The sequence below is a fragment of the Rousettus aegyptiacus genome, unplaced genomic scaffold, assembly GCF_014176215.1.
Source record: "Rousettus aegyptiacus isolate mRouAeg1 unplaced genomic scaffold, mRouAeg1.p scaffold_m13_p_8, whole genome shotgun sequence".
NCBI lineage: Eukaryota > Metazoa > Chordata > Mammalia > Chiroptera > Pteropodidae > Rousettus > Rousettus aegyptiacus.
The window spans coordinates 85,324,155-85,339,922 of record NW_023416311.1 but is presented as its reverse complement, the minus strand read 5'-3'; the positions used below and the strand labels follow the sequence as shown (position 1 = coordinate 85,339,922).

The 15,768-nt window shown below is 34.2% G+C and overlaps 1 protein-coding gene across 2 annotated transcripts in view; it reads left to right on the top strand.

The window, feature by feature from the left end:
* Positions 1–15,768, top strand: part of PARP8 (poly(ADP-ribose) polymerase family member 8) — a 149,403-nt gene that overhangs the window by 68,396 nt on the left and 65,239 nt on the right. For both annotated transcript variants that reach the window (XM_036226194.1, XM_016121324.2), the window contains exons 4-6: positions 8,069–8,106; positions 14,888–14,977; positions 15,540–15,610. In XM_036226194.1, the coding sequence (XP_036082087.1) occupies positions 8,069–8,106; positions 14,888–14,977; positions 15,540–15,610 (199 nt within the window). The remainder of the gene's footprint in view (positions 1–8,068; positions 8,107–14,887; positions 14,978–15,539; positions 15,611–15,768) is intronic.

The window sequence follows — 15,768 nt, the reverse complement described above, 5'->3', positions numbered from 1 at the left end:
CTCACAGTGGCTGCTGCTGTCGTTGGCCCCAAATTTGCTGAGTTGAAAATTAATGTAAAGAAGTCTATGAGTTCTGGTTTCAATATGTTGAGTTTAATGTGCTTGAGGAATATCCTATTGAAAATGTGAGGGGAAGAGCTACCTGATTGAATTGGAGATACAGAATTTTGAGTCTTTTGCTTATGGTTGGTAGGAGATTCTCATGGTGATAGTTGTGATTACTCATGTGAAAAAACAGAGCAGTCAGCATGGCTGGGAAGCATTGAAATATGAAAACAACACGAAATGCAAAACATCAAAAGTCAAGAAATAAAAAACATCTTCAAAAACAAGAGAAGATCCAGGGAGAGGTAGAGTCAGGAACCAAGGAAGAGGGGGTTTCACGATGTCTTCATTTTCATTAAATGCATTTGAGAATTCGTGTAAGTTAAGGACTAGGGGAAAAAAGGCCAGTGGTGACTTTGACGAAGCAGAATTTTGGTGGAGTAGCAGGAGTGGAAGCTAGATTGTAATGTGTGTGTTCAAGTGGGCAGGTAGTGAACACAGTTTAGATTACTGTTTATAAAAACTTGACTTTTAGAAGAAGAAAAGGTGATCATTAGAAAAGGCTACAAGGTAAAGGCTAAACATTACTAGATTTTTTCTTCTTTTTACGCAATACACACATATAAAGATTGAAACGGTACAGATTACAAAGAATAAAATTCTTTTTCATCCAGTAACCAAGAGATAACTTAAAATTTGTCATTTTTTAAGTCATGTTTCTATCAGTATATATTTTTAGTTTATATTTACACATTTTTAAAAGAAAATATGTTATAACTCTAATTTTTTATATGTACCTAATGTATCAGAAATACTCTCTTTCATTTCATGTTATTTTACACTATTACTTTTTCATAATTTCCTAGTATTAACACTGTGTGTATACAAAATTTCATACAATCCTATTATTTGGCACTCTTGCTTTTCGGGACACTTTTTCATTTTATATAGTGCTACCATTAATATCTTTTGGGGTAAATATTTTCACTTTTCCATAATTACAAATTTTCAATTAATTAAAATTGTGTGATTATTAGATTAAATTAATAGAAAAAGGTCCCAAATGGAGTGTGGGTTTATGGGATCTATAAGTTAAGTAGATGATGTACATGGATTAGTCTCACACAGAAGGACAGACATTTCCCAAATTCCAGGTGTGAGGAGAGAAGTATGAGCTTGTAGGTGGTTGGTCGGAATAAGAACTGAGAGAATGCCTTGACGGGGTATCCGTATAATAATCCATTTTATTCCAATGTGAATAGCGAAAGGGCAAGTTGTAATACAGTGTCGGAAAGTTTTGAAGATTTGCAAAACAGCAGAGAAGAAATAGCAAAGGACTACCTAAGGGGTGGGTTCTGGGGTTACTGAGCAAAACTGAACATAGCTGGTAATGAACACCCCATTTCGGTAGGGGCACCAGATTCCTTAGTTCCGTTGTCCTCTCCATCAGCAGTCAGAGCCCCGGTCTTGGAGTTGAGAATGCATGGACACAATCTGGGGCAGATAAGGTGTCTCCGGTCACACACAGAAGACTGTGAAGCCAGGAGGGACCGACAGCACGAAGAGTAAAAACATGCGGATTTAAGGGTGTCGAAGAGTGAGGGCTGTAAAGTGATAAAAATTGCAGGTAGAAAGTGGGATTTGGGAGCTGAGACTTCGGAAGGAAAGCAGTGACACTCCCAAGTCAAGGGCCAAGCAAGGTGTAGCCATGGATTTGGTTTAAGGGAAGATGAGGCCATGAAACTGCATGCAGCTTAACAACGTTCATATGGTTGTGGGTGATGTAAGGATTTTTAGTAAGAGAGTGCCCGGGAAATCCCTAATCTTGGATAAATGACAAAATGATTGGTAGCTAATAATGCTAAAGAATGAGGGTGCTGTAGCTGGTTGACCTGGACAGTTAAAAAATGTGTTTGGAAGATAAAAGCGATAATGAAGGGACAATGAATGTTTTGGGAAGTAAATGGCATCGAAATAGCAATGTGAGCTTCTAGCATGCCAAAACCACCTTCTAGCTTGAGATGCATGAGTTGTTTGTGGAGATAAGAAGCCATACAGTGTCTCTTTCCTTCTGCAGGGCTGAAAAGTGAGGAAAGGCAGAATTCTAAGTATCAGAGTGGATTTCGTTCTAATAAGCTCCAAGTGAGTCTGTGAGCGTGGTACATATATCCTTAAGCCTAAGCTGTTGTACTCATAAGCATTGTAGCTAGGATGGAGGACTACCATTAGCTGCAATTTTTTGTTAGTTTCTGCATTTACTTTTTCTCAAGTACATTCTAAAGTGATCTAACTGGGAGAGAAAAGATATATAAGGGTTTGGTTTCTCTGATTACAGAGAAATTGTTTTAGATTTTAGAGAGTAAGGTAAAAGGATATATGAAGTATGACAAAATATTGGTATTGCTTGCTCTATCGAAAACCCTGGTTGTAGTTGAAAAAGTATGAGCTTGTGGGATCGAGGAGTTTCTCCCATCCAAGTACTAAAGAGGCCCGACCCTGCTTAGCTTCCGAGATCATACATCGCTTGTTCAGGGCGGCATGGAGGTAGACCATGGACCATGCCTCCACTGGGGCACGAACCCAGGACCTTCTGCCTGTAAAGCAGACATGTTAACTGCTACACTATGAGACACGTCCAGGATCCTGGAGTCTTGAGTTAGAGATGACAGAAAGTCACGTCATATTGGGCCCCACTTACAAAATACAGATATTAAATTCAGTACTTCTAAAAGGTTTTCTAAAACTCTTTCATCTCAAGTCTCAGTTCCTATCTTTGTTGTGTTAAAACTGCCATCTTCCATTAGCTCCTACTATTCTTAAAGACCTTTTTTTAGATCTGTGAACTTGGGAACTATGTCTGAACTTGATCTATTCTTAGTACTTTGTAGGCATTTCAGAAGGATGGTAGTGGAGTGAGTGGTGAGTTTAGATACACGAATGACCCCATGAATGATATTAATTATAGGAATAAACAAATATATAAACAAAAATACAGGATTAGGTAGATACTAGACACCTGAGGGCTCCCTCCATGAACTCCTTCAGAGGCTCTTGGCAATTGAGAGGTTTCTTTGGTTGGGGCAGATGTTTTCAGAGGAATAAGGGGTAGGAACAATCATTTTATTTTATGAATCAGAATTCAGAGCTGGCTCCAGATTTTGTTCCTGCTCATGTTTACCTTTTACTTCTTCACAATATTTTTGCCTACTTTAGTACTTATTACATACAGCGCATGCTATCCTTACTCTGTTATCTGTTTAAGCTTTGTCCTTTGCTCTTTTTTTTAGCCCTACCTATTAGGGCCTTCAGCTTAATCAACCATGTCTGCTGCTACTAGATTGTCTCCCTAAGAACTCTGCAAGCCACAAAATGAAACGGATTCGGATTTTATAGCCCTGATGATTTTCCGTCTGGTGTACCGCCAAGAAAGTGCTATAGCACGTGAGCTGAAGAATCATTTTATAGGGCTTTTGCTTTCTTTTTCGTACTTGAACAATTAGGTATGATCGTGAACATGGAAATGTCTCCTGTTATCATGAAGATAATACAACCATAAAATAAAATCATCAGTGTTAGCTGTTGTCTCTGGATAAATGTAATATGTATATTGGGATTTGGGGCAACTCAAGTTCCCCAGAAAACATACATTCATGTGAAATTTCACTTCTACAAATTTTCATTGCTTGTACTGGAAGCTGACAAAAATTACTTGGCACCTGCTGCTGTGTGTCTGGCGTTGTCCTGGGGGCTTACACCTGTTAAGCCATTAAATCACCACAGCAGGCTTGTATGGTAGGTCTGAATTCTCTCATTTTACTGAAAAGAGATTGAAGCCGACTATGTTGAAATTACTTTTCTTACGCCACCCAGCTAGTAAGGCTCAAAGCTGGAATTTGACTCCTATTTATTTGGCTCTCATTACCGCAGGCTCCCTAATCGGAGATGAACATAGGAATGTATTAAGGCTTCATTTTGGATTTAGACATTGATTTGGATGAAAAATGAAGCTAACCGCCATTGGTAGAGTTGGTAGGCTGTTGGAAAATAATTGACCTCAGTGCTGAGTATAACCTGGCAATGTCCCAGGCTTCTGTCACATAAGTGTTGCCAGATGAAGGGTTGCCTTGATCATCAATAATGTCATTTCTGCATAGTACAGTTCCATTATGTAAGGGAATGAATCATGGAAAAACAGGTTCATATGGGGTCAATAGTATATATTTTCCTCAGTTTGTTTGAGGCACCATTGACATGGTTACTTTGTCTCCCAATTCTTGGCATTGGATTCAGGGCCATGATTCCCTAAGCTGGGCTCTTGGCTGCGGTCCAGTATCTGCCATTTGTTCCTGCCTTCGCCTTGCCATTCTGCACCTTCCCACTGATACTTACTCGTGTTTTACTACTATAGTAACTTCTTAATTCGATCTGTTTCTTCTTTAGTGAATCCTAAATATTGCCAATGTTAGTAATTTTCTCAAAATACTAATTTTGCCTTAAAATATTTTGTTTCCTACTCCATGATTTCATTTATATAAAATTTTTGACATCATAAAATTGTAGAGTTGGAGAAGTGATTAGTGGCAGCCTGAGGTCAGGGATATTATGGTAAAGGGGGCCTAAAGAGTATAGCAGGAGAGAAATCTTGATCCAATAGTTCTGTGTCTTAATTTGCAGTAGTGAGTACGTGATGCAGATGTGATAGAATGACATAGAAGTATACCCAGACTTTACGCTAATGTCGATTTCCTGCTTTGGATATTATACTGTATGTAGGTACATAAGATGTAATCAGTTGGGGGAAATGGGTGGAGGATACATGAGACCTCTCTTTCTGTACTACTTGTGCAACTTCACGTGGACCTGTAATTATTTTAAAATAAAAAGTTTAAAAGGTATTATATTGCTTTAAAATGTTCGCGTTCCTTTGGCTATCATATTCCTTAAGTTCCGTACTCTTCGTTTCCCTCCGAATTAATCATTCAAAGTCATCTTTCCTAATTATTTTCCCACTTAAATCTTATTTGGTATTAACACAGTGTTGGCTTTTACCAGGTTACCAAGAAGTGCTTCTTGAATTAATTGAACAATTAAATATACTTTATGAAAACATAGTATGTCGATACCCATCTTTCTTTCCTTCCCACCTCTTTCTTGTCCACACCTAATCCCTCCCCAAGGACTGAGCAGCATGCCAGAAACTTGGTGGAGTCCTAGAGACTTGGTCTTCCTGAGAGGGTTGCTTTACCTGTGCCCACAGTCACAGAGCCCAAAGTCCAGTCAGGCGTTCTGAAAGGAAGTGTCTTTTGAGCGCTTAAGCTTAATGTCACAGGGCAGGATGAGCCAGGAAACCCAGGCGGTGAACTGTGGTGAACTGTGGTGAACTGTGGTGATTATCTGTCTATTCAAATTTATCGACTAGCTTTGTAGCCCAGTAGGTGATCTCTCTTTTTAAACATTCCATCCATCTGTACCTGAAAAGAAAAGGATATTCTGTGGTGGTTTTCTGTGAAATCTATTAAAGATATTCTGTATCTTTAATGATTTTGTGTGTGCAGAGTAGGGCAGGGGCTGGATCTGTAAATTACTCAAACTTTGTTGTGAACTTACCTATTTCTCCCTTAACTTCTGTCAGGCTTTGCCTCCTGTGTTTGGAAGCTCTGTTAGGTGCATACGCATTTATGATTTTGTTTCTTCATCCTGATGAACTGACCCTTTGTTTTATCATCATGATATCTTTGTCTTGAAGCCTTTTGTTAGTAATTAAGCACTTCAGACTTCTTACGTTTACCGTTTGCATGGTATCTTTTTAGTTCTTTATTTTCAATCTGTGTATGCATTTACATTTAATGTGGATCTCTTAAAGACAGCATAGATTCTCAACCTGCTTTTTTATTCATTTTGGTTATCTTTGCCTGTTTTCAGTGTATTTAGTCCATTCATATATAATGCCATTTTTGCTGTGGTTGGACTTAGGCACCATTTACTATTTGGTTTTCTATTTTCCCCTTCTGTTTTTTGTTCCTCTGTCCCTGCTTTCTTTTGGATTAAATGTTCCAAAAATGATTTTAGAATCACACTTTAATTTATCTGTTGTTTAAAAATTTTTTCTTAGAGTTATTAGTTAGGGTCAATATTATACCATTTCACATAAGATGAAAGTACCTTGACACTGTATATGACCATTCGATTCCTCTCTGAGGTTGTGCTATTAATTGTCATGTTTATTTTAGTTACGTATATTATCAATCCCACAGTCAAGGGCTAGAACTCTTATTTTAAACAGTCACATGTATTTTAAAAACATGAACAGAAAATAGTCTTTTATATTTATGATTTCTGGTGCTGTTCATTCTTTCTGGATATTTGACTTTCTGATATTCAGCCTAGAGAACTTTGTTTGGCATTTCTTGTATCTTGGGGTCTGCTGGGACAGATTTTCACAATTTTCTCTTATCTGAAAGCTTCTTTATTTGTTGCCTTCATTTTTGACAGATGTGTGTTGTGGATATAGAATTACGGGTTCACAGTTGTCGTCCCCACACCTCTAAACTCTAATGTTCTATTGTCTTCTGTCCTCTAGAGTTTCTTATGAAAACTCAACATTCATTCTTATTGTTACCCTGTATGTAATGCATCATTTTTTCTTTACTTTAAAAAATTTTTTCCTTATATTTGATTTTCAGCAGTTTGACTATGGTGTAGGTGGTGAGTACAGTTCTTTGTGCACTCAACCTGTTTGGGTTTTCTGAGCTTCTTCAGTCTATACATCTACATCTTTCATCCAAATTGGGAAATTTTCAACTGTTCTTTCTTCCGGCATTACTCTCTCTCTTTTTACCTTCTAAAACTCTAATTATACAAAACGTTTACTCTTTTGCTGATGATCTATTTTTATTTGTTGTTCTTCAGATCGAATTTTCCTTTACATCCTTAAGCATACTTTTATAATAACTTATTTTTACATCATTGTGGGCCAGTCCTAACACTTGGGTCAAATTTTCTCTTGAACGTAGGTTAGATTTTTCTAGTTGTTCATATATCAAGTAATTTAGATTGTAAATGATACTGTGCATAGACTCTGTATTCTGTATGTTCCTTCAGAGAAGGAACTTTTTTTTTTTTTTTCGGTCTTAAGAGGCAGTTAATTTGGCGAACATGTACTAAATTTTGACTTCTTTGTGGCAAGTGGCAGCTCCACTGATCAATTGAAAAAGTTAATATCGAATATGTGCTATGTGTCATGTACTAAAATAGGTGACTGTGATAAAAAAAATATAAGTAGACATGGGCCCTAATCTAAAAAACCTGCAGTCTGGTTTACAGTCATAGAAAAATGAACAAATAAGTATGATAATTTCCCATATGTCGTATGCAATAGGAACAGAGAGGCAGTGGAGTTATTGAGAAAGGAGTTGTGAAACTGTTAAAATTCCATTTAAAAAATGTTTTTGAAACAACTCAATTTTTCTGAGAACAGGGGGTAATTTATTTATTATTATAGTGATGAAAAAAGATTGGCTGATGAATGACTGTTATACTGTCATCATTTTATTAATTCTTTGAAGAAAAGAACATGTCTCAAAAGCACAGTTTATTTTAGGGAAGCAACATTAAATGTTTAAATTCTTGACTGCCATACTAAACAGAAGGAATACTTTATTTTGGTAAGAAAAGATGATTTGATTAAATCTGAACAATTGACACAAATGATCATAAATTAGATAATATTAGACATTGCTGAGATAAAAAAGATTAAAAAAAAGTCTCGCTATTGGGAGAAAGACATTTCAAAAACATTTATACAAATGTATCTTAAATATCCGTAAGTTTCTTATATCATATATCTTAAGAATCTTTCAGTTTCTGCTGTCAAAGAGGTTTTCTAATCCGTTTTGTGTGTTATCTTACATACTGACATCTGTATAAATGAATAGGTAACATGGGGCTGGTTTTGTTTTGTAAAACCATATCTGCCATAGCAGTAACTTGAGCCTTTTCCTTTTTTTTTTTTCTGTTTTAACAGTGTATCCTATTCAGTCCACGTATCTGAAGATTACCCAGGTATGCTTTTCTTCTTTTCATCTTTATTACAAATAGTCATGTCATGATTCCTTTGAATTTTTTTTTCCTCTGGAGATGTAACATGTATATGACTGTATCTAGGAGTAAAGCATTGATAGGGGACGACTTAAAGATATAGAAGGATTCTACTGATTGCCTGGGAGGTACATGTCTCACTCTAAGGTGCAGTCTACAGTCAAAATAGTTTCCCAATGAAAAGTAGTTTACTTGAGCCCAGCTCATATGATAGCTCCAGGCTAAATGTTTACATCATTACAGTTAAAGATGTAACCTGGTTGAACTATTGGTTTTAGAACATTATTTAGCTTTTCATAATGTAAAAATAAAAGGTAAAAATAACAGCTATAATAATAGCTAAAAATAATACAGCTAAATGTAAATAGGTCTTTTTTTTCATTTCTCTAAGTATACATATATATATTTAAACAATTCTCACAACAATCTTATGAGATTGTTACTATGATATCTCCATTTTATAGCTAGTAACGATGACAATGCTAGTAAGAGGAAGAGCTGGGATTTGAACTCAATAATCCAGAGCCTGTGGACTATACAACTGGACTATATACTAGGCTTTGTGCATATTCACAGCTGTCCTCTCTCTGTGTCCTGAAATATATAACCAGGTCCACAAACACTTGTCCGTAGAGTACAGAATATAAGATCACTGCAGACTTGTTTTTCTATAAATCAAACAAGCATTTTTCTTCTAGGTCATGGTCAGTCATATTCTCTAGACTTACTGTAATCACATCAGAGCCCAAGATGTATAAGTCATGATAATTTGAAGACACCAACAAGATGTTTCGCTTTAGTATTTTAGTCTTTTCCTCACAAATGACAGCTGTATTTTTATCTTGATTAAAAGCAGAAGCACTGTAGATTTAGTGTAGATCACATATGACTTGATTAGCGTACCACAGTGAGAGAGTATAAAGTGAGAATCTACTGTTTATTGTATTTTATGGCAAAGAATTGCAAATTTTAACTGCCGTATTTCACACACACATACATTTTTCACTCTAGTGTTGTTGCTTAATAAAATCAGATGGTTACTAGACTAACTGTTGTGATCCGTCAAGGTCATAAATTGAAATCATAATTCCAATTTCTATTCAAATGTAGCCATTTTATTTACATCGTCTGCATAATTGGGATCATGTTTTTCTGTATAAAATGACTAGATTGATATAAGTAACTTTGATTATTACATTTTGAGTATTTAAAAAAATTAATTCTTAATGTGGTATAGGATATTGTAAAACATTTCTTAACATTTAAGCTAAGTATTTCCTGTGGTAGTTTGCATTTTGAATTTTAATCTTTTGATAGGATCAAGTGTTACCTTTTAAAGTAATTTTATAATCATAAACTCCCTTACCTTTATTTTGGTATTATTTCCATATGTTTTAAGCATAGTATTTTATAAAGCCATTGTACATGTTTACAAGGGGAGTCATTTATTAAATATATGCTTATTTTTAAATAGTAGTGTAAAAAGTATTTTACACTAGGCGGATTTTATTGGAAGAATCAAGACAAGATATATTTATAAAGAAAAATGTTTTTTGTAGATGATTTTACAAACAACTCTCTCATTCGTTATGATAGAGTATGTTTTTGATACTGAATGTTTGCCAAGTATGTTAGGAAAATAAAAGCCCCACTATTCTAAGTATTGTAATTATTGTGCTTCTTAACTGAGGCAGCTGTAGAGATGTCAGCCAGGAGGAGCGCGGGACTTTAAGTCAAGGTGATAGAAATAATACCACAAATGAAAGCTTGACTTGAAGACAGTGAATTAATTATTCAGTAGCATAGGAAATAAGGTAAAAAATGCCTTTAATAAATCAAGTGAACCAAATGTTTAGCTCCCTCTTGTGGTGAAGAGGTGTTACTCTGACTTTTGCCATCCTGGGGTCCCACTTAGGAAAATAATACAGAAAAAATGAAATTTAAAAGTAAAGCGTTGATTATCATTTGTGCTTTTTAAAATTAAATTCCCTTCTTGGAGCGGTTTGTAGTGAATGTCCAATATAATTTCATTTCTTAAAGAAAAGGAGTATATATAAAGCACAAGGATGGGAAAGATAAGTACAATCTGGAGTAGAATTTTGAATTGGTTGGCCCTGTGTGTTAAGTATTTTCATATACATAATTGAACTGATTCTAAATGTCAGTCTGTGTAGAGACAGAACAGGGGCTGTCATGACATTTTGTACTTGAAAAAATGTCCTAATAGAGGTCAAATAGTATTTCCCAAGGATGTGTTTGGTGGTAAAACCCAAGTTTATAATTCAGTTCTAATTCCTGTCACTTCTGGAGAAGAATTAGTGGTAGTATTTCTATCGAGCTTTCTTTACAGTAAATGTTACTATATTATCTTCCTAATTATTAAATTTTAATCTGTATTAATGTATATCAAGTTCACTTGATATGTTTGATTTCTCAGATAATATTACATAAAAATTATATTTGCTCTCCCATTTCAATATTCATACCTGTGTTTTTTCTACTTTTGCCCTGCTTAGAACTTCCAGAATAATTTTTAAAAATAGATGTAAAAGTTGACAGCTTCTTTTATTTCCTCAAAATTAGTGAGCATGCTTCCAGTTGCTTTCAGAAAAGTATTATTCTCATTTACCAAACTTTTTTTTTTTAAGTATAAGTATTAAATCTTTATCAAATTTTTGTTTGGCATCTATTGGGTACCATATATATGCTTTCTCCTTTAAACGACAGGGTGACAAGATATTAGCAGATACCTTAATGTGAATCTATAAGAATTATGCACATAATATACTTTGTTATTAAAGTGTTCAAATTACTGAAAGAATTAAACCATTCTTTGGCATTTGCTAATACTTGCAAGCAAATTTTTCTGAGCCTTATATCTTTTTAAGGATGGTTCCAGAACAGTTGTCATATTTTTCTGCCATGATTATTGACCTGTTCTGTTTTTCTATTTCTTAGTCATTTTCTAACATGTCAGCTTGAAAGCCGACTATTATAGTGAAATGTCCAATTTTTTTTAGCAAATTTTTTTTTATAGTATTCAGTCTACAACTCTAAAAGTTTTCTGCATCTCTGTGGTTATGTCTCCTTTCCCATTTCTATTGCTTTATATTTGTTATTGTCTTTTCTCCCCTTTGATTTCATTTCCCCAAAAAGTTGGCCTGTGTTAAAAATTCTTTCTCTTTTATGTTTTTAATTTCAAAATGCACTAATCTTGATAATAGTTTTATTCATTCCTTTTACTAATTTTACTCAGGCATGTTTTTCCTTACTTTTCCTGGATTATATGGTTCAATGATTAGCTCATCATCTAAGTTTGAAAACAGGGAATTTTCCTTGCCCTATGGAAATGTTTTCAGCATAATCTTCCAAATTCAGCACCTTACCCTATTTATTTATTTTTTTAGAATCTGATTTGTCATTTTATAACTTTAATCTCTTATTTAACCTATGCCATCTATTGAAACTTATCGTGTGTGTGGGGGTGTGTGTGTGTGTGTGTGTGAATATTTAAGGGGTCTTTATTGAGTTGGAGGTATACAAAATAACATGTATACAAATGAAATACTAAATAATATGCTTGCTCTTCAAAATAAAATCAATAAATAGAGCAGCCTTCAAGTTTACTTGTACTTCTGTATAGAGTTTATACTGTGGACAGTTTTTTATTTCGTCAAAGTAAGTATATTACAAGTCATAGATAATTGGCTTTGCCATAACAGAATATCAGAATTCTTTCTCATCACTTCCCACCTTTAATTAGGTTTACTACTGATGGGTGTGAATTTTCTCATCACTTTTGTGTGTTCTACAGCTACTGCAATTGTCAAGTGACACTATTTTGATATTAAAAAATATAGCAAAGCATTGACATTTTGGATTCAGACAGTTTTACCACTTACTGGCTGTAATATGACTTAAATAATTTGAGCAAGTTACTTCATTTCTGTGAGCCTTGGTTTCCTCATCTTTAAAATAAGGATAATAATTGATTGGCTTGGGTTAATCTGAATATTGCACGTAACATTCAGGGAAAATCTGCATGTTATAAAACCAATATTATTATTTATAATTATAATTATTTCTCTTAAGTTACATAGTAATGAATAATGGAGTGACTTTGCTTAAATATGTTGCATTTGGAATAGAATAAAAGCAGTATTTTAAGAGATGCTTTTCTATAGCTCTCTACTCATCTCTCCCCAGTTGTTTACAAAAGTTCCAGTAATGCTGTATAGTCTGGTAGGGAAGGGAAGAGAAAATATTTATCCTGTTAACACCCTTTAACAAAGATATATAAGTCCTCAACAAAACTTACACTTTAAAGCACCTAACTGTTCTCAGAAGTTGTAAGAAAATTACAGTGAAGGAATTTGAGTTTCAAAACATTCTGTTCTGTTGCTGACTCATTTCCTTACCTTAAATTCATTCCTTACTTTTTATGTCCTACTTTTCCTATCTAAACAAAGGTGATATTATTATTACAGAGGTCAAAATAGTTTGAGGAAGATTGGAAATAATTATTTAAACAACAGCAGAAGAAAACATAGACTTCATTCGCACAGCTGAGATGATCCTCCAAGACTCTCAGAAAACTTCTTCATTTTGTAACTAAGCAGACTGTGGTGTGGGTTTAAAGGGATCAGCACCTGGCCGGTAACAGGGTCTAGAGTAGAGGTGCTTTGTCAGCTCTCCTCCATTATTGTTTTTGACTTGGGTGTACATCTGTAATCTGATCTTTTACATCATAAAGGTGATTTAATAGATCATCTTAAAAACTAAAAACATTTTGGTTTGGGTAAATTAAGCCAAAAACAGAAATTAAAAGAATTGTAATGCCTAAATACTAATCAAAATACAAACTGATAGAAAATCTCTCGGAAAACGATATGTTTAAATACGTCATCCTGTCTTTCTGCATTATGCAACATGTATCGCCAAATTATATCTCTTGAATCAAATCTCACTGCCTTCCAGGGTCGACATTTTCCATAAGCCATTTGATTCTTTAAATTGAGCTATTTATTCCCCTGTTTTCTTAAGCAGAAAGTCCTCATTTACTTGCCTCTTGTTGTTTCATAAAATCCTTCTCAATCCATGACACCAAGATGTTGCATGTGCCTGTGTTTGCTTTATGAATGTTTGCGGATATTCCCTTTGGGTTGGTGGTCAGCTGTTACTTCTGTCGCTTAGTGTTCCCCTTTAATACTCCACAAATTTTTCTCCCTAAGTTTGCTTCAAGGAATCCGTCGTGCGTAGGGAAAACCTAATTAAGTTGATTCAGTAGCAAATACCTTTGAATCAGTAAGATTCCCATTGAGGGTTTAAGAAATTTAAAGACTGGTTTTAACAGAGGACTTTTTTATCCTTACCTGAAAGTATAAGGTTGCTGACAGAAGAGACCCCAGATAAGCGGTCTCAACTAACATGAGACGAAAGTTAAACAGATGTATATAAAATGTTTCTTAACCTGTGGTCTCGCTTGATAAACACAAAAATCTCACACCCTCCTAGATGCTACTTGAAAACAAAATAAGGCAAACTTGGTAATTAAAACAAATCAAAGTAATGAGGCAACCTTGTTTTATTTCAAATCTAAACCGGTCTCCTCTCACCTTCCTGAATGTCTCTGAAATCCTTATGTCTATTAAGAGTCGTATGTGGCTACATATACTGTGAATACATATCACTGTCATTTACTCACTACTCAGGGTCTAAAAACAGTACGCATGTTCCTTTAGAAATAAAGTAATAACTTAGATATCTATCAATTAAAAATCACATTCTCAGTGGACTAACACAATATTATGAAAACTTGGCTCAAGACCTTTTATCATATATTTAGTCAGTCATCAACACTCATTTCCCTGAACAGAAATTGACACAGGCTTCTATTATATGTTGGGAATATTTCATACTTTTATTTTTATATTTGTATTTTTTTATATTTTATACATCATTGATCGAGTGTATTATCGGACCATTTAATGAATTGGTGAAGTATTTGTTAGATAGTTGTCTCACGGGTGCCCTGTAATCATCAATAAGCAAAGTAGAATAAACAGCTGTGTTATGTTATATTACCATACACTTGATGATCATTATTTATCAGGGAAAAATCCTAAATTTATAAAGATGTTTTTTTCCCAGAGTAAACAGATGATGCATAAGAAACTTACAGTGTTCTATGCATTCAACTTGTGTAGACAACTTAGATAAAATTAATTTGTGGAAGAAGAATAATTGTAAGACTTTATATCGATTTAAATATATGTATTAGAGTTCTGTGGGAAATATGATTTACAACAAAGGCTGTAGCTCAGAGTCCTTTAATGACTTGATGCTGGCTCATTTTTGTACCCCGGTGTTCTTGTTTAGGCTCTCCCTCCCGTAACTCATTCTGCTTCCTGTAGAAGATAGGGATGTTGGAAAGGATGCTGTTCAGTGAGGTGGGGCAGCCAGTTGCATCCAGCCAATTCATTGCCACATGGGGTGTTACAGATGTATTTGCGTAGTGTCTATTCCAAAGTCTCTATTTCTCTAGGAGATGCAGACATTTTTCAAGAGGCCCTTTATAATTAGTTCGCACATAAACTTGCAATTTACTTCACTTTTTTCTGACAGTAATCAGAGCACTAGTGTGTGCTCCATTAGTGTTAGAATTGATGTAGAATTAACTTTATATTTTTATAAAGCATGTATTTTTTTGAGGTACTTGTCTTTAATTGTCCATATTTCTTTGCAGATAACACTTATGTGTCAAGTTCAGAAAATGATGAAGATGTATTAGTTACTACAGAGCCAATTCCAGTAATTTTTCATCGAATAGCAACAGGTAATAGGAATACACTATGTTTTATTCTAGGTTAATATTTTTTTGATTGTAGGTAGCTTTGTTGTTTGGTTTCTTTTAGCCTGTGTAACAGATATTAATCTTTAATAGATATAAATCTAGTCCCTCTTACAAAGTTTCTATCTAAAGTGCATTTGTTTTTTAACAGTTTCTTAAGTGCATAAATTTACCATGCTTAAAAAAGTCTTTTTAAAATGTATTATGTTGATATTTGCCCATATGAAAATATTTTCATGCATAATGATACTGCTAGACAAACAATATTTAAAAAGCATACTTAAAGCAGTCTGGAGCCCATGAAATATATAATGAGAAATGAAAGACTTTGAATAGTGGCATTTTAGTTAGACCATATTTTTATGAGCAATGAAAAATCAGAATAGCTTATATACTATGTAACTTCCCAGCATAATATAATTTTAAAAATCTCTTAATTTCTTGCAAAAAAAGAGACTCACCTAAAGAGTGTTTTAATACTGAAATGTATGAATGTTTGATAAATAGCATACTGAAAACTAAAATGATGTTTTAATATAACTTTCAGAATTAAGAAAGACAAATGACATTAATTGTTGCTTATCCATAAAATCCAAATTACAGAAGGAAAATGGGGAGGTATGTAAATTATATTTTATGTTTCTTTAACATAATACAGATATTTTTTAAAATTTACTGTGTGTTTGTAGTTAATATCATAATTACTGTTTAGGTTAGAATTGCGTAGAGTGAATGAACCTCAATTTCATGGCTTATGGGGTTTATTGTATGAGAAG